Source organism: Seriola aureovittata, chromosome 4 (assembly GCF_021018895.1).
Source record: "Seriola aureovittata isolate HTS-2021-v1 ecotype China chromosome 4, ASM2101889v1, whole genome shotgun sequence".
Taxonomy (NCBI): Eukaryota; Metazoa; Chordata; class Actinopteri; order Carangiformes; family Carangidae; genus Seriola; species Seriola aureovittata.
The window spans coordinates 5758072-5776540 of record NC_079367.1 but is presented as its reverse complement, the minus strand read 5'-3'; the positions used below and the strand labels follow the sequence as shown (position 1 = coordinate 5776540).

Here is an 18469-nt window from a genome sequence, read left to right as displayed (position 1 = left end):
GTTTTGAATTTCATCAAGGGTCACAGTCCAGTTTCAACCAGCAGTGAGCTTGGGATACATACAGGCGCTGTAAGAAAATCTGTATGTTGAACCACCGAAGGAGGTTATGTGAGGAGAGAACCAAGTGGATGAAAAGTTATCCTGACTGGGTATTGTCGGAATGTCAGACACACGTGAGGAAAGCATGGGTACATGCATGTTACAAAAATAAACTCAATGCCCTGAAATGGTTAAAGTTTAACTAGTATTTTCCTAATGGATTTCACTTACTGGTGTACAAAAAGAAGCGTCGATCTTATCTCCTCATTACAAAACACACATTCGCAAGATTATAGAATGCTGTATAATCACTTTTAAATGCATACCTGGAAATCAACCCACATAAACACTCAACCAGTGAGAAAGGGAAATGTTTCTTTATCAACAAACTAAAAAGTTCAGTAGCCCACATGGTCAAACAATGGTTGATCATTGATGGTGTGTTGACCTACCTTGTGTTCTAGAAAATGTTTTCAAGTAATGAGGAGATAACTTTCTTCTTTTCTCACTAATTCTAACTGTACAGGCCAAATGCAGACTCACTAACAAATAGTGAAACATAAAAAAACATTTCTTTTGTTGTACATTTTCCCATAAATTATAAGTTAGTCACAAGTTATCTTGTGAGTCTTTGGAGGCACTGTAAAACCCCTTGATGTCTGCTTAAATTTGATGATGAGTAATGTTAATTGTAAATTAATAAAACATATATTCATATATATCCATTCATATACGTTTATTCATATATATTCATACATTTATTCACATATATACAGTCTATTCATACACCCATGCTTAACCTAGTAACTGGTTGTTTTCCACATACAGGTAATATACAGTAAACTAGTCTCCTAATATGGGGTCTGTGACACACTTGAAACTTGCCAGGGATTACTTCACAGTGAGGGATTCCCCAAATCAATTTCCTTTATAAGGGAGCACCCTAATATGGTCGCCACACAGCTACAGATTCACTGTATCTCCCTAATATAGAGGGGACAGGATCCTCTGTCTTCAGCTGATAGGGACACACACCTGGTCAGCTGCTGCAACATACTCATGATAAGTGGTTGATATGTGCGGTGACTGCTGACTTGTCATTTGTTTTTAATTTATTGTAATTGCTTGATATTAGATCTACTGATTCCTATGAACCATTAGCATATCAAAAATAAGATAATTCTTAAAAAGAAAAGATGGAGTCACTAGCCACTTAACACGGCTATGAATTTCAATAGATTTGTCAAGTTTGCAGGTGATGCTTTTGGCCAAATGATGATTAAAATGTCAGAAAAGAAACATAAAGCAAGACTCTGCAACTTTAGCTGTACAGTGACCATTGAGGCCACTGTCACTAAAACAAAAAAATGTGCAAAGGTAAGTATGTCAGTTATATAGGCAAAGTTAACTAAGTTATGCTAACAGCTAATGTGAACCACCATAACCTACTGTTTACACCAGACAATGTAAAGCTGTCGCAGTAAAACCTCTGAGTATGTTGTGTTTTATTGGTTATCCTTAATTTGCAAAGAAATTAATGTTATTTCTACTTTCAAAAATGCTTTAAGCGTTCATTAGATGTTAAGCATTCCCAATCTTAGAAAAAGCCACAGACAAACCTGTCCTGTAACATACAGTGTATTCAGTCAGTGCATAAGATAACTGATTGGCCAAAGGCCAGCTTTGGCTTCAACAGATTTAAACCTTATGGTTTTGTTTTTGTACAAAACATGTTTTGGTTGCTTAAATTTAGCCAATCAAAAGCCCCTGAAGGAATGTTTGCTCTCAAAGTTCAGACTAACTTTTTATTTGAGTATTTACAGACAGACCTGCATGGAATACACCAAGATGTTGGTCTCTGCCTCCACAGCCAAAGCAAACAAGCAGTCCAAAAATACACTTCCCTCACAAACAGCCCCCCACAGGTCATGTACCCGCAGTTGATGTTGCCATTTCTCTCACAAAAAATAACTCATTTTCTCAGTGTGGCAGTTCTGTAGTTGGCTTGCCTGGGTTTATACTGTCCAGTTTCAAGGGCAGTCACACAGTCTCACGAATAACTGGTGTATAGCCTTCAGGGGGCCTGACGAGAAAGAGCTTTTGGTAGAAGAGAGACATAACAAAATCTCATTCACTTTGCTAATATTTAAAGCTGCATCCTCTGAAGGACATGGTCTACAAAGGTGTGGCCCTTTGTAGCCATCGTAGACTGCGAAGGCCAAACGGAAATTAGACAGTCTGGATCTTACCATTAACAGCCCCTCAAGAGCAAATGTGATATTTGTAGCACAGGAAAATTCATATTATATTCATAGACAGACAGTTGCAAATACAGTTTTCCTTTGAAGGCGCAATGTAATATGTATTATCGGATTAGATTTTATATGTAGAAAAAACCGTAAAGCCATAAATCCTGCAAAAGAAAAATTCTCTATAGACAGATAGTTTTCCTACTTACTCACTTTGGCTTATATAAAAACAGCTCATATACTGTATATCATGTCATTAATGTTGATCTATGAAAGACATGCTTTAATAGTACTAGTGCATTCTTTACTGTATATGAAAAAAAAACTCATATTGTATACAGAAAACATAAGAAAACCTTACAAGCCAGATTAGTGACCCCACTTTCGTGCCTTTTTGCCTTCATACAGTTGGACAGTAACGTGATTAGATGAGAAACTGCGGCACATGATCTGGCCTGGTTAAATTGCATCTGTACTTACGAAAATTAAATGGCGTGTGGATTTTATTCTGCTGCCCAAATTAGTAAACCTCATTTTCTGTGTACACTTGACTTTCAAGTCTCAGTTCACACACACACATAAAGTTGGCACAAAGAATCTCTGTATGAGATGTGTAGGTTACATATACCAAAATGAACTGAGGTCAAATTCAGTCTGTGGCAGGCACCATTTTTTTTCTCAGTGTCTAAATTCATTATTTCATATATTCCATATATAAGCTTAGGTTCTGTTTACAGGCTGTAACAATTGGCCATTTCTTTTATACCTTTCAGGTCCAGTAGTGTAGCATGACATACTGTAGTTCCATGGGGGAGATTGGTGCATAGATATTTGTACTACCAACACCATTGAACTCATGGGAATTTGACACTTTTACTGCAAAATTAAACATAGACTTGGGGTGTGAACATGAAGCAAAAATAGGCCAAACAGGAATGCTGATTGGTAAATTATATTCAGATTTCTTATGGGATCACCTGCAGGAACTTAAGTGACACATACAGTAGGTGATCCCTCATCTTCTATATCATGTATAATGCTTTATGCAGGATCTGGTGATTTATTATTGGCTATGGAAAACAAAACTGGGTATGGGTTTGCAAATCCTGTGGCCTATCTTACAGCAATTAGTTTACAGTTCTATGTCAACCCAACCTGCAAATGATGATAAATGATCAAGATGATTTAATTTTCATGAGATAGGAGCTCCTACAGAGAATTTAAATGTAGTCTAAGCCGACAAAACGCTTAATGGGGACGTTTGTTGTTCATTCAGTAGGACACCGCCAAATCTCCACCGCTACAGACTGCGTTGAACGATAAGGACATACTGTACTTACAGTGACTTTCAGAGCCCGGATAGCTCAGTCGGTAGAGCATCAGACTTTTAATCTGAGGGTCCAGGGTTCAAGTCCCTGTTCGGGCGAACATACTTTTGAAAACTGAAGCTTCCTTCTTTGGAAAGCCGTGTTCGTCTATAGGCTGCAAAGCCTTTCGCTGTGCCCCGTCCACACTGACCTATGCAGTTATAGTAATAGAAATATGCGAGTTTTCCAAGTAAATGGCACATACATGTGAGTGTTTTTGTAAGGAGAATGAAAAGTTACGTAGCTGTACAGCAGCGCGGTTTGTTGCTACAGCCAGTACTTCATTGTGTTAAGTGACTTCACTGATTTTCAAGTGCAACCTACCCAAAGAGAAGTTAAGAAGTCTGCCTTGTTTCTCGGCTCTTCTTCGTGACACCAGCTAAACTCAGAGCTCAACCCCTCTATCTCCAGAGTGACGATCTCTGCCCTCGAAAAATGAAAAGCGATATCACGTGAAAGAGTAGTGACGGGGCGGGTTAAGGGGGCACCTCGACCAATCGCCGCCTCTGTTTTGCGGCTTCCCATTCGACGATAAACATTGCGACTTGACCCGCCGGTCTCACAGTGAGACAACGCACGTCAACGTGAGTGAGGCCGAGTCGGTTCCACAGTCGCTGTTATTAAGACTGGAAGACTGGAATTGCCCACCGACATTAAAGACACGCACACTATGGTGAAGCATTATCCTGTTTCACAAGTAGGAGACGCAGACCTGTGGCTCTGACATCGACCTTTACCACCGGAAACCCGTTAGCTTTTGCTGCTAACGCAAGCTAGCTGTTACACCGTCGTCTTTTTTCCATGCAACTGACCTCCACCACAACACAGACGCACTGAGAATCATTTGCTTGCTAGGTTGGGGTCGTTATCCTCCCCCGTTTCCTCCCGTCCGCTCCCGTTGTCCCCGTGTGGTGCCCTGTGGACGGTTCCCGAATATGATACATAATGAGTCAAAGAGATACCTTAGTTCATCTGTTTGCTGGAGGGTGAGTATATTCCCATGTTATGTACATATAAGAGGTGAGCTAGCTAGCTCCACGCGCAGGGCTAACAGTCGCTGCTAACCAGTGTAGCTACACATTCTGGGACGTTTGTATTGGTATGTTCACGATACTGGGGTTTGGTTAGTGGGATAACTTTAACCTGAAGACCCGTGGTAGCATCGGTGTGCCAGATGTCATCTAACCAATCGTGTGTATGACTGTGCGTCCGTAGGGTGAACTCAATGTCACAAGTTACAATGACATTTCAGTGTATTAATGAAATGGCTGGTGTGTGAAGCGCGTTCTGTATTCACTGTTAGTCATCGTAGCAGTTATAATATATATATATATTTTTTTTTACAAAAGGTAAATATCAAGATTAGCTTCGTTTCAAGAACACATGGATGTTAAAAGTGAGCCTATCCCACTTTCGATGTCATCAGCCGTAACGTTGGTGCATCAAAACAAACGTGGGCAAACTGCCACTAAAGGTCACTCAGAAAACAGTGTTTAGAAACCAGACAAAACGTGTGTGCTCGGATGTGACTGATACAACATTTAAATTGTGTGGACACAGTGTAGTGCAGTCTAGTCTTTTCTGTCATGGTGGTCTGCCAAGTATGATGATGATGATGATGATAAGTCTGGTATTGTTATAGGAAGTTTGTGAATCCACAGTTCAACTCAGACTGTCCATACCGCCGTTGAAAGTGGGTGAAACGACATGCTGATTTTGACAGACCCATGGCAACATTAAATGTTGTAGAATTGTACCTCCTTGCCTCAGACAGACTATCCAGGCACGAGCTGAGCCATTTAGTTTACTATAATTATTTCTTGTAAAGGTAAATGAGCACTTCACTTACTAGTTTTACTGCAGCCTTGACTCATGCGGTCTTGTAGAGCCTTTATTATTTTATTGTGAGGCTACACTGATAGACCGGTGACTTATGTATTTGAAGAATTATGGCATAATTGAGTACGCTATTAGTTTTATGGGCCTAAACATGCTATGTTTATGTACCCTTTCAAGATATCCAATTTTTTGTTTATCAAGCCATAGCCCACTATCCAGGATTTAAGTGAGATCAAATCTGACTCCTCATCTGTGCATGTTTTTCCTGTGGCAGTATCCTCTGTTTCTTGTGGTGTGTATATTAGCTGGCTGCCGCCCATCATCTTACCTGTGCCAAAAAGTTTGTTTACAGGATTTACTATCTCTGCACTGGGGCTGTTTGAAATTTAACCTTAACTAAAGATAAAGTACTGGCACTCCTGCTTTTGATCTCCTCTTGTCTGGCCCTGTCCTGCTCAGTATAATCTCATCAGATTTAGTTAATTTATGTAAACCATGCAGATATCGTTTTTGTGTTCTCTTTTATCAGTCTTTATATTTGTTAAATGAGCAGGTGACTTTCTGGTCATAAAATGATGCCCTGGATGTAGCCATGTGTTTGTACAGGGCGTCGAGTTGTGCATTTCTAAAGATCTTGGCTCATGATTATGTGTGAATCTGTAAATGTTAAAACTTTTAAATGATTTGTTTTACGATTCACAGTCGACAGTGTGTGGGTTTTGATAAATGGGGCAGCAAAATGAGAAACGCAACATATCCACAAACATCTATTTTTATATTGGCTGAATGGTTCAAATGGTAGTCCCTATGATCAAGCTTGCTAAAACAAAAACACAATAACTTTTTGCAGCTGTTATTTGAGCCCTATTTGATAAATCATGTGTATGAAAATACATACATGTGTGAGTTTGGAATGTGGTGTGGCACTGAACAGAAGCTTGCTGTTGTTTCCCAAGAAACACAAAGCATTCCTGACTGGCTCTCACTGTTCCCACACTGTGTTATTTCTTGTCTACATGCCAGGGAGCTTTAGAATCCACCTAACCACATCGTTACCTAATTTATTTATGCAGGAAAATGCACACCTATGACCATCCAGACTGTTGTCACCACCGAAGGACACTTAATATCAGTCTGTCAGCTGAGACTGGATATTGTTTGCTATCTCACCTCAACCTTTTTCCATCTCTGTCTTTCTGCCAGATGTGGGGGTACGGTAGGAGCCATATTAACTTGTCCTCTGGAAGTAGTGAAGACCCGTCTGCAGTCCTCCTCCATCACCCTCTATGTGTCTGAGGTTCAGCTCAGTACCGTCAACGGGGCAAGTGTGGCCCGCGTGTCCCCGCCAGGCCCCCTGCACTGTCTCAAGTGGGTATTCAACATTTATCACTCACACTCATGCACTTACCATGTCTTGTGTCCATTTTGTGTTTTTATATACATCATACAAAGCTTTGCTGAAACATAAACATTGCTGGTCAATATTTCAGCTTTAAACAAAATGAGTGGAGCTGGTCATGTATGTAGCTCATGGTTCCTTTCCCCTGCTCTCCCAGAGAAGTTTGGCTGCAGAGTCACAGTGCCTTCTTCAACAGGCACCATGTTGTTGCTCTTGTTGTTTGATCTGGCTGATGTCCCCCTGGCAAGGCCAACTACTCCCTGAAACCCTACTCCAAGTCCTCACCCTTTGGGAATACTACACACAAGAACACATGTCAATCGCTTTAGCCAAACAGGAAATTTCATAACAAATCCAACTATTATTACTTTTTGTATCTTGTGAGACTTTCACGAATGTGTAATTTCTCATGACTCATTGTGTCTGTTATGACAGACCTTTCCTGCTTCAGGAGGCCTGTTTAGAAAGTGTGTTTAATGATGGCTAGGTGCCACTCAACTAAGTCACATTTAATAAAGGTGCCAATCACCGTGGCAAGTTTAACTTGGTTGTGTAACATGGCAGTGTATCCCTAACTAAATACTTTTGGTACGTTGTCAAACTACTGTTTAATACAGTTCTGTAGTCCCACTGACAGTTTCAGACCTGCTCATTTTTTGGCACCATTGCTAGATTAAACAGCTTGCAAGAAACAGTGAGGGCAGACTCGTCTTGTATTTTTCTCAAACCAAAAATGAATCATATTCAAGTTGAAACTAGTAGATCTCTGTGGAAATAGACTGAATAACATGCAGCTTTTGTAGGCAGTGGTGGACAGGGTACAGTCAGTGAGGCTGCATAAAAATTTCAACATATTCATCTGCCCAGTTGCTGCACACTGCAGCCACAGCAGCCAAAAGTGGCACACCAGCATCTAGACATGACACACAGCTGAGGAGACTGGAGCAAATCCGCTTTTTGTGAGCAAACTCTAATAAATGAGTAAATGCATCTGTTATGTTGTTGTGCCTTTAAGTTAATTCTCACTGCTTTTTCAAGATAAAGCAGCTATTATGTTTTTGAAGAAAAAAAACATGCAGATTAACATATTATGCAACTCGTTAAACTGGAAAATATTTCCCCTTATTTATGTGTGCGTTGTGTCCCCGAGACCCTGCAGTGTTCATTACCCCCGACAATACAAAGGGGTTGAATGGGGAAAACAACAGACAACTGACTACTGACAATTTTTTCTATTCTTAGATACCTAATAGTTTAGGGCTTTGAATGTAGGCTAAAGTTCCTGCTGTGGGTGGAAGGAGAGGAAAGGCCAGTCTTTAAAATCTTAATGGGTTTATCCTGTTGTGAGAATGATTGTGTTCAGTAAGTTTGATGACAAGTTACAACGTTTTCAAAGACTTCGCTTTGGGCACAAGTTTTGATTGGGCTGTCCAACTTACATCACCGTCCTTACGGGCCAAAGAAAAACACTTGAAACTTGAAGTGTTACCAGATAAACATGGAATTTTAACTGGACTTTAGAGCTTAAGAAATTGGACAACACCAGTAGATAGCGTTTATCTAGTGCCCTAGAGTCTACATATGATGGGGGGTGGAATCATACACAGTATTTCTCTGTGTGTTTGATTTTCAGATTGATATTGGAGAAAGAAGGACCTCGTTCACTCTTCAGGGGCTTGGGGCCAAACTTGGTGGGCGTGGCACCTTCCAGGTGAGATGAATCTTGTCAACTTTATCCTCATCATATTCTTAACGATGTGTACCTATTTGGACTATGACGTGATAGACTATAAAGCAGTTAGTTCTGTCCTTAAGTGAAGGCATTCCTAGTCAAGTAATAGTCATTGGATTACTTTGACTAACTGATCCTTTGATGGAATTCAAAATCTGTCTCCAGTGTTATTATTCCTCTGCAGATTAATACAGTAATTTAGAAGTATTTCTTTCAGTGTTTATAACTGAAAACAATAAGTTAATTAATCAATACACTGATTGCAGGAAATAATTGTCATTATTGAGTCATTACTAATTAATTAATTAATTTTTATTAATTATTGAGTAAAGGATTGAAAAAATATTTAACAGATTAACGATAATGAAAATAACTGTTTGTTTGTAATATTGTAAAGCATGTTTCTAAATATTATTTTGATGCTAGAGATGTTAGTATTATTTAACATGATGACTCATAGCTCACTCCCCATTAAATACACCAAAAGACTACAAGTGTTGTTAACATCCATGCTAACTTTTGAGCTACATGCCAACTGTCTGCATGCTGTTGGCTGACATTGGTTATACATTGATAGCACTAATGGGATACATCTTCCCCTCGCTACCACTTAGTAACCAAACAAACCAAGTGATGGTTACTGTGAATAGAATTTTCCACAGCAGACATTTTAATCTGTCATAGCAAGAAAAGCACAGGTGTAATCAACAGCGTTAAGAATGGCTGTGTTCCATTTTGGTGAACCATTTCCAGTGTCCTGGTATTGTGCATTTTCTCTGAAGTCATGGTCATATTACTTTTCTATCCAATGACATTTACCTGCGCTCGTCACTGACAATGAACATTCCTGTCCGATCAGGGTAATAGATAAACATTTATGAATACATGAGCTGTTTTTACAGGGAGGAATAGCTGTGAGGAACATTGGTGTTATGTAACTACCACAGGGATCCTTGAGGTTACTTGCTGACAAAAAAGCATTAGGGATCCACGGCCATTTAGGTTCCATCCATCTTCACGGCTTTCTCAGCAGTTTTTGAGCCGCTTACTGGATGGTGATGTGTTCCTTTGGAAACGTGGCAGCAGCTGCAGCATTTTGAGAACAACACTGGGTCTATGTGTGGGAAATACTCTGACTGGAGTTAGGTAATAACGTATAACTGTCATCATCTTTAATTGCCCTCAGTGGTAATGATGGGAGCAAATAGCAGCTAATGGCAGTGGGCAGCGGGTAACACTGCAGCAAGCAGGTGCTAGTGCTAAGCATTTGTAGAGTGTTTGGTTAGCATGTTAGCATCTTAGGTGAACGAAAGCTGGTGCAGATCAGTGAACGTGAAGACGAGGGCCTCCCGAGCTGTGACGCAGATTTAAAGATGACTGCACAGCCAAACACCGTTTTATCATGTGATTGATGAGCTTTTAGCATCATTAATAGTCTGACTAAGCACATTTGACTAATGACTGTAGAACTGAACCAGATGGCGCATTACACAGCGCTATCGCTGCTAGAAGGGAAAGAGCAAAAGCAGCTTGTATTTAGAGCATGACCATGATCATTATGACCTTCTTTAATTAGGTGAAAACAAATAAAGACACTTAGTGAAAACAGATGAAGATGTGCTTTTATACTGAAAACTCTCTTTGCTTAGACAGCTCATTAAGCTGAACATGACATGGGGAGAGTTTCACTTGTTAATGTTGTAATTAACAAGCTACACAATAGACTGAAACTAATTAGCATTACACTGAAAGCGTGACTTACATAAACTCTTTAGCCATGTACAGGTGTAACATGTTCTGACCTTTCTTTTCTTTTACTTGCAACAGAGCAATCTACTTTGCTGCTTACTCTACTGCCAAAGAGAAACTGAACGGTGTGTTGGAACCGGACTCCACACAGGTACACATGGCGTCGGCTGGAATGGCAGGTAACTACACATCTGAGGGAACAGATAAATATGTAAAACCATGTAATGCTTTTTAACGTACTGTAACCTCGTGAACATTTCCAGCATGCTTGTGAGAAATGCTGAGTAAACGGACCTGGTCTGGTTCAGTGCTGGTAAGCTTAGATGAATAGTGGTTTTACCAGCTGTGTGTATTGCTGCTGTGAGCCTTTGCGTTTGCATTGATCCCTCTGTAGAGAGCAATCGGTGGTACAACTAGTTCGTGTTATGTTTGATGTTAAAGACTTTTCTCCTGAAGACCCTGTGTATACAAAAACAAGTTAATCCTGTTGCTGTCACCTTTTCCCCAGACTTTCCTTTGTACTGCTACAGTAGCAATCCTAAAACCGTTTAATTAAGAATGTAGGCTGTTAACAGGCCAGACTTAAATATTCCATCATTGCTCTCTGTTGCTTTGTATGTCAAGGGGAGGTTATCTGCTCTTATGTCACACTTAACCATCTGGGACTGCCGAGCCATTACAATGTGGGTCAGACAGGCAGCTGCATCTACTGTTTGTTTGTGTGTGTGTGTGTGTGTGTGTGTGTGTGTGTGTGTGTGTGTGTGTGTGTGTGTGTGTGTGTGTGTGTGTGTGTGTGTGTGTGTGTGTGTGTGTGTGTGTGTGTTTGTGTGTTTGTGTGTTTGTGTGTATGCGGAGGTGAATCTGACAGGTTCATGGTGGTGCCACTTTTAGCCCACCGTGACTCAGACTTTTCAGCAACTCAGTCAAGGTCAGCATTTGTCAGGACATCTTTGTCCAGTCAGACTGAGCTGAGCTGACAGGTTGATGAGGTGTCGACTGTCCAGCGATTAATCCAGTCCCTGCAATGATGCATGATACCTACAGCAAAGGTTAGAGCTGACCTCTGCCATGGTTAACAATTGATGTACACTTGGCACAAAGTTGACCCAAAGCACAAAGCACAATTGAGTTAATAAACTTAATATCTTATGAGCCAATAAAGATAACATTTGCAAAATATTTTGACATGAAGAATTTGTTTCCTACAACCAGTTTATATACAGATGGCGAGTTTTGCACAGTGGTTCCCAGTCTAGGGATCAGGCCTCTCCAAAGGGTCACATGATAAATCTGAGAGGTCACGAGATGACTTTGATCATCACTTTTAGCTCCATGGCAGTTAATTATTGTTACTGTATTAATAATTGTTTTTGTAGCTGTATTCTTCCATGTCCCTACTGCTGTCTTGGTTGCGGGATGATCATTTCACATGAATATGGTGGGTTGATTCCTGGGGGATAACTGGAGGGAATGGGTTGAAGTTAAATGGTTGCATGCCGGTCATTTTGCTACACACAAGCCTGTGTCTGTTTTAGGCTTTTACTCTACCGTAGCTCTCCTCTCGCAAGGGCATGAGACCCCCGCACCGCCAGGGGTCTCTAGCTGCATCTGTGAGGAGTTACTTGGGTCTGCGTGAGTACTCACCACAGATCTGTGCTTTTTTTTTCCTAAATATATCTGGTTGTTCTCTGTCTCTCTACGCATTTCTATCCTCTTCTCCCTTATCATCTAGGTCATTGGATAAGAGGCAGTTTCTTTTAACGGCTGTTTGCATGACACATACAATATTTATGACATTCACTTGCTCCCATACTAGCACACATAGGGTAGTCTATAGAGGGGCTAGTTATCTCTCTCTCTCTCTCTCTCTCTCTCTCTCTCTCCCTCCCTCCCTCTCTCTCTTTACGCTGCCCTTGTGACTTTATATTTTAATGAAAAGAACACGTTTGCATTGTTTTAACTTAAACAACGTCAATGCAGCTTATAGAGCATTTGTATCGCATGTAGAGTGTTAGTCTGAGGACACTTCTGTGCCGCAGGCAGCTTGACACATTTCTAGATTTTGAACAAAATGTAACCCTGTTGTTTTTCTTTTTTCCTCTTCAGGTTTTACAGCCATCACAGCAACCAATCCAATCTGGCTCATAAAGACGCGTCTACAGCTGGATGCTAGGTAAACATGACACTAGAGTGTGAGCTTCATACATTACAAATTTCAGTTTCCAAATGAAGGCACTAACAGTCTATTATAAGCCCTGTGTTATGTTTTCTGTTAATGCAAATTCTTATTATCACACCAGGGCTTCCACACATTTCTATTTGGGGGATACTCATTAATTTTACTCCTGAACTCCTCTTTATTTTTAAAACCAGACTGAGAAAAACGTTGATGAATTTGTGTGGAATTCCTGGAGACACTTTCATATCTGTATGCTATCCCTGTGCCACCAGGTTGTGGTCCATCTACTGCAACCACAAACTTTCTTTTTTAGCAATTAACCTCATAGTACAAGTTCTACAGCTTTATAAAGGCTCTACTGAAATTGTGGCTTTTCAGACTCCTAGTGGTAGCATCCAAAAAGACACTGTGACAGACAGCCAGGCATGTTGCTTTGTCCCACCCCCCGCACCCAATAATCTGACCTGGGAACACTGAGAAAGAAAGGCTAAAAGCAACACATGACTGCATCCTACTGTGTAGTTATACATGAGCTTTCATGACTTCATTTTCTTAATCTGTAAATAAATATCAGAATTATGTAATATTTATCGACTCCAGTCCATTTGGAAATGTGGGAATGGACAAAGTCCTTGTAATACCCTTTTTACACCAAAATTAGTGGGTGTAAACAGGTTTTTTTAAACGCTGGTAAACCCGCTAAAAAGGCGATTGACCCCTTTTAAACTGCTAGTTGAGTTTCCCTTTCTTTATTGCAGGGAGCAGAGCCATCACATGCAGTTACAGAGCGCGCACACACACACACACACACACACACACACACACACACACACACACACACACACACACCACACACACACAGAAAGAGTGAGCTGTTAGTTGCTGTGCAGACTTTCGTCCCCATGTTGGAGCATCAGTGTGAGATGCTTCAATTGGTGATTGTGTGTTTTTAAAACTTATTTCGGGGCTGCGTTCACTCTTTAATCCCCAAGCGCAGTGTAGTGGTGGTGTTACTGGTTTACCAGCACCGTGCTGGGCAGGTAACAGGTGTGTTTACAGTGTTTGTGCCCTGAAAGACGTCATAGCTCGGAAAAGGGCCAAAAATGAATGAAGATCTTCTGAACCATTTTTCATTGCCGACAAATGCCAAATGTTAGTGGGTCTTACTATTTTATTTTTTTTTAGACTTTTCAAAATGGATCCTTTTCCTCTTTGTTCTCAGGAATCGCGGTGAGCGCAGGCTGAGTGCGTTTGAGTGCGTGCGACGGGTGTATCAGACAGACGGCCTGCGAGGCTTCTACAGGGGAATGTCGGCATCTTACGCTGGCATCTCAGAGACTGTGATCCACTTTGTGATCTATGAAAGCATCAAACGGCGTCTCCTGGAGGCCAAGGCACCACAGAACATGGACGAGGAAGAGGAGGTGTCTAAAGATGCTTCTGACTTTGTGGGGATGATGCTTGCTGCTGCCACCTCCAAGACCTGTGCCACAACTATCGCTTATCCTCATGGTGAGTGTCAGATTAGCAATGAGCTAATGTAGGCTGCTTTACTTTTCGTTTTCCATTAACCTGTTCCCTCTTTCTTTCTGCCTCTGCAGAAGTGATCCGCACCAGGCTACGTGAAGAGGGCACCAAGTACCGCTCTTTCTTCCAGACTCTAACAACAGTGCCCAAAGAGGAAGGATACCGCGCCCTGTACCGCGGCCTCACCACCCACCTGGTACGACAGATCCCCAACACCGCCATCATGATGTGCACCTACGAGTTGGTGGTCTACCTCCTGAACGGTTAAAGTCTTCCCCCGCCCTTTTAGACAGTATATATAACCCTGCCCCTGTTCGGAGATGGAGAAAAAGAAAAAGAGAGCTGCACACCAGTTACCACAACAATCTGCTCACCAGAAGAGGACGGAGACGCCACAATGACCTTTTCTCAGTGAACACGAGTGGTTGTTAAAAGCAAGTTGGGAGTTTTGTTTTGTAACCAAAGGGTCAGGCACAAGGAGGAGGGTTGAAAAGATCCTTGCACTGGTTTGGGGATCTGGGTTTAGCTGTAGCAAAGAAACAGTTTCCCTATTTTTTATCTTTATTCCATCCTTGTTCTCCTTTCGGTTATACACGTAGCTTGTGCAGATTGCTGAAGAAAGAACCAGAGTTACAGTATATTCTGCCTTTAATAATACTAATAATGACAGAGAAATACAGTAATTCCAGTCCTTACTACATAGTGGATATAAGACCCTCTCCAGCTGAGACTTTGTTCTCTGATGATCGGTTTTAAAAAATATTTTATTAGCGTCATGCACCATTCCTAGCATCCCCAGAGGCCCAGAATACAAAGATGAGCTGAAGTATTTGACGAGGGTTCCCAAGTTAGTGAAAACGAGCTTTGTCTCGTTGAGGAAGGAGGAACAGAGGAAAGAGGGTGCAAGGGAAGGGAGGGCGGTGAAGGGGTGACGTGCCTTGTGTTTAGGATGTGACATAGACTATGATGCACGATGGCTGTAGCAGGAGGTGGAGCTCTGGTTGACCTGTTACAACAAAGGATGTAGAAATGTAGTTGTACACTGGTATTGTGTGGTTTCAGGTGCCCTTAGTGAACCTTTTACATATCGTGAGTACAGACACACTCGCATAAAGGTTTTTACTAGCCTCGTACTGGTCGCGATATCCTCGTACTGCAGGAATTTACATGCATTTACTGCTCTTTACACACTACCTACTCTCGTGAACGGATATCTGCTTGCTTATTACAAGTGAAGTGTGCGTAGCGACATCGACCTATGGACCTGTACATGTTTGTGTTAACCATGTGTGGAAGAAGAGTGATCACTAAGGTTAGTTAGAGGGTAAAATAAAGTCACCAAACTAAACCAGAATATAATCCACTGTTCTTACTACTGGAATGTAAATAAACAGGAGGAATAACTTTTACTAAAAGCAAGGAAGTAAAACACTGACCAATATTGTGAATTAAAAAATAAATATAATTAACAAGTTTTAACAAATTGTAATATTGATAGATATATAAAATATAAGTGAGTGTGTTGCATTGGCAAAAATGCAAACATGTAGTGCATCTTCTTTAGAGGAGAGGGGATTTTCCTGCTTGTTGTCACCTTCTTCTTAAACAAGGGTGTTGGTCTTTGTAGCACTTTTCAATGTCTTTCTCTAGAATATTCATCTCATTTGTTTTTTTTCCCTTTTGGGAGGATCCAGGTTAGTTTTACAGGCAAAGACAATCCTCTTAAGTTTACTCTGGAAAACCTGTTGTACAGTTTAAACCAGTGTGTGGAGGAAGTGGTCAGGATTTGCTCCCCCTAAGCGCACATTAATTAAGTCAAACCAATATATATATTTAAAAAAAAAAGAAAAAAAAAAGGTAACTGTTTTCTTGATTCCTTTCCATTGTTCAGTTGTCATTTAAAAAAAACAAAATCTCAGCATTTCAACCGGTTTAAAATGGTAGGTTTCTTTTTTTGGTTTGTCAGTGTTTTATGTGTCGTTGGATGTCCTTCACATGGAATGGAAAGGTGCTTGCTCTCTTTGGATATTTTTTTTTTTTTTTTTTATGTCAATGTTAAAGTGACAAAAACAGTGTTTTGCTGTGACCTAATTTATCCTACCAACCGTTTAAGTAACTAAAGAACCTAGACTCTCAACAACTGGGCATTTTCACCACTAACGGCAAAACTTAAAAGGGCCCCGGCTTCGCCCACAGTGCTGTGTTTATCTTCCAGTGTATTTTAATTCACATTGATAACTTATCCAAACACTTCACTGCTTCATAGGTCAGCGTGCTGGTGTGCAGCAGTAAGCAGCAGCAAGGGCATTTTTTTTGGCATAACATTTTGGCTCGACGATGCTCACTTTCTGAGTGAGACTGCAGAAACAGCTTCAGTGTGAGTCCTCAGATGCTTTCTTTTTTTTCTTTTTTTTTTTCCACTGAAATTACTGACGTGATCCTCAATGTGAACAGTGAACAGTTTTACAGCACACGTGAAGGATGCATTAGATTAGCCTCATTGTACAAGTCTTATTAGAGATGTGTTAAATGCTTGCAAGACGGTGCCATCAACACACACTACTGATGTAGTGAGATGCGAGTCCATGGGTGACTCCGTTGCTGCTAATAGTGATTGGACGTTTGTGTATCATGGTGCTGGCTACACTCCTATGGGTTTAAAACGGGACAAGTAGTGTGAGTTGATTGTACGTTCATGTGATTAAAGGGTCAGTTCACCCACATAACAACAATAAAAAAAAATCTCTTGTAGTACCTTCAGTGGCATTTAGTTCCGGTTTTATTTTTCCAGGTCATGGGATATCTGCTCATTGCTTCAGTACAAAGTGAATTGTTGTATTTAGGTGGTGGCTGATATTTCAAAACCTGCAGTAAAAAAAATGCCAGATTTGTCATTTTATTTCATTTTATTTTATTATATTTTATTTCTCTCCTTGTTTGGGTGAACTGACCCTTTTTAACTGTAAATTTCTATGCATCTCATTCACTTGTATCTGTGTCTGTTAGGTGTCAGGTGATGCATTCTTCCCTGCATTCTACAGTTATTTTCTTTTGCACCCACATGTTTGCATTGTGTTCCAGAATGTTTGCGTTTGTGTGTGTGTGTGTGTGTGTGTGTGTGTGTGTGTGTGCGTGCATGTGTGCGTGCGTGCGTGCGTGTGCGCTTGCTTAAGTGACAATCGTACGTCATTCGGTTGTGTCTTGTGTGTAAGAGACCGTAGGAGTATGTGTGTACTCAGAAGAATAGCTGCAAACAGTGTTGTTTTTATCTGTTGAAATAAATTGTTGCCTTTTCCTGACGCCCTTTGTTTTGTTCCATGTTGTCACTGATGAGCCGACTGTGAGCTCAGTCTATGCATTCTCTCATACCTGTTTTTGTAAAACAAAAAGTCAATAAAATGGAAAGAGTGCAAGTATATTTAAGTGTCAAAAAATCTTTGTCTGACAGTTTTTCTCAGTTACTTTTGCACAGTTGAAAAAAAATAATTCTCAAAATGGTGAAACTCTCATTTATTGCTTATTTTCTCACATCATGTGCATTTTTTGTTGCCTTCACACAAAAGTCAAATGTAAGAGTACAAATACCTTCAACTGACGTACATGTCAACATGCCTGTTGTGTAATCTTTGCCAACACAAAACACTAATGTTTCTGGTAGTGTCACAAAACTGGCAACTGTCACCTTTTGAAATTGATATGATGAACTTGTTGGCAAACAACTGCCTATTTCCACATCCAGCAGATATGAGCAACATATTGGAGTTGTATTTCTGGTCAGATGGAAGCTGTGAGTCTGGTATTTACTCTCCCTTTAAGCTCTGTTTTGTTCTTTACTAACTCTTTTGAATGGGGAGCCTGAAGGGGGACACGTTTGTAAAATGAGTAAAAATGTGTTTCCAACATTAAATAATATAAATAAATAGATGCTATTTTTTAACTCCAAATAATCTACATCCATGAACAGATAATAAGAAAATGGGCCCCTGAACACAGACATGTAAAGGGCCCCTTACTTTTCTACATAGGAGCATGATGCCCAGCTCTGTATATTTGTTTTGTTTCCTCCTTGTTATGTTTCTTGCGGTTTGATGCCAGAGGCCCATTCAGTAATCCACCTGTAACAGTAATAATCCAACTACCGATCACCTATTTGACTCTGGAGGGTGGAGTACCAAGAGGAGCAATCAGATATCCAATTTCAAGGCAGGCCCCAGCTAGTCACCACCTTTGTCTGTTTGGTGCTGTTCAAGTCGTTTACAACTGGTTTATCACAGGCTTGTTGCTGAGAACAGCTGCTTGCTGCGGCCGGAGGTGAGAGTGAATCCAAACAGCAAAGTTACTGGCTGCAAAACCAAAACGAGTCACTACACATGAGCTGACAGGAACTGT

At 40.7% G+C, this 18469-nt stretch overlaps 1 protein-coding gene and 1 non-coding gene across 2 annotated transcripts; both read left to right on the top strand.

Moving 5' to 3' along the window:
- Positions 1-3641: 3641 nt before the first annotated feature.
- On the top strand, positions 3642-3714 carry trnak-uuu (transfer RNA lysine (anticodon UUU)). Its single transcript has one exon. It is a non-coding gene; the product is annotated as a tRNA-Lys (tRNA).
- Positions 3715-4150: 436 nt separating this feature from the next.
- LOC130167958 (solute carrier family 25 member 36-A-like) lies at positions 4151-17498 on the top strand. The gene is made up of 7 exons (XM_056374515.1): positions 4151-4641; positions 6698-6862; positions 8527-8604; positions 10453-10553; positions 12481-12547; positions 13776-14065; positions 14155-17498. Exons 1-7 carry the CDS (start codon positions 4601-4603, stop codon positions 14346-14348), a joined length of 936 nt encoding a protein of 311 aa, XP_056230490.1. The 5' UTR covers positions 4151-4600; the 3' UTR covers positions 14349-17498.
- Positions 17499-18469: the final 971 nt, after the last annotated feature.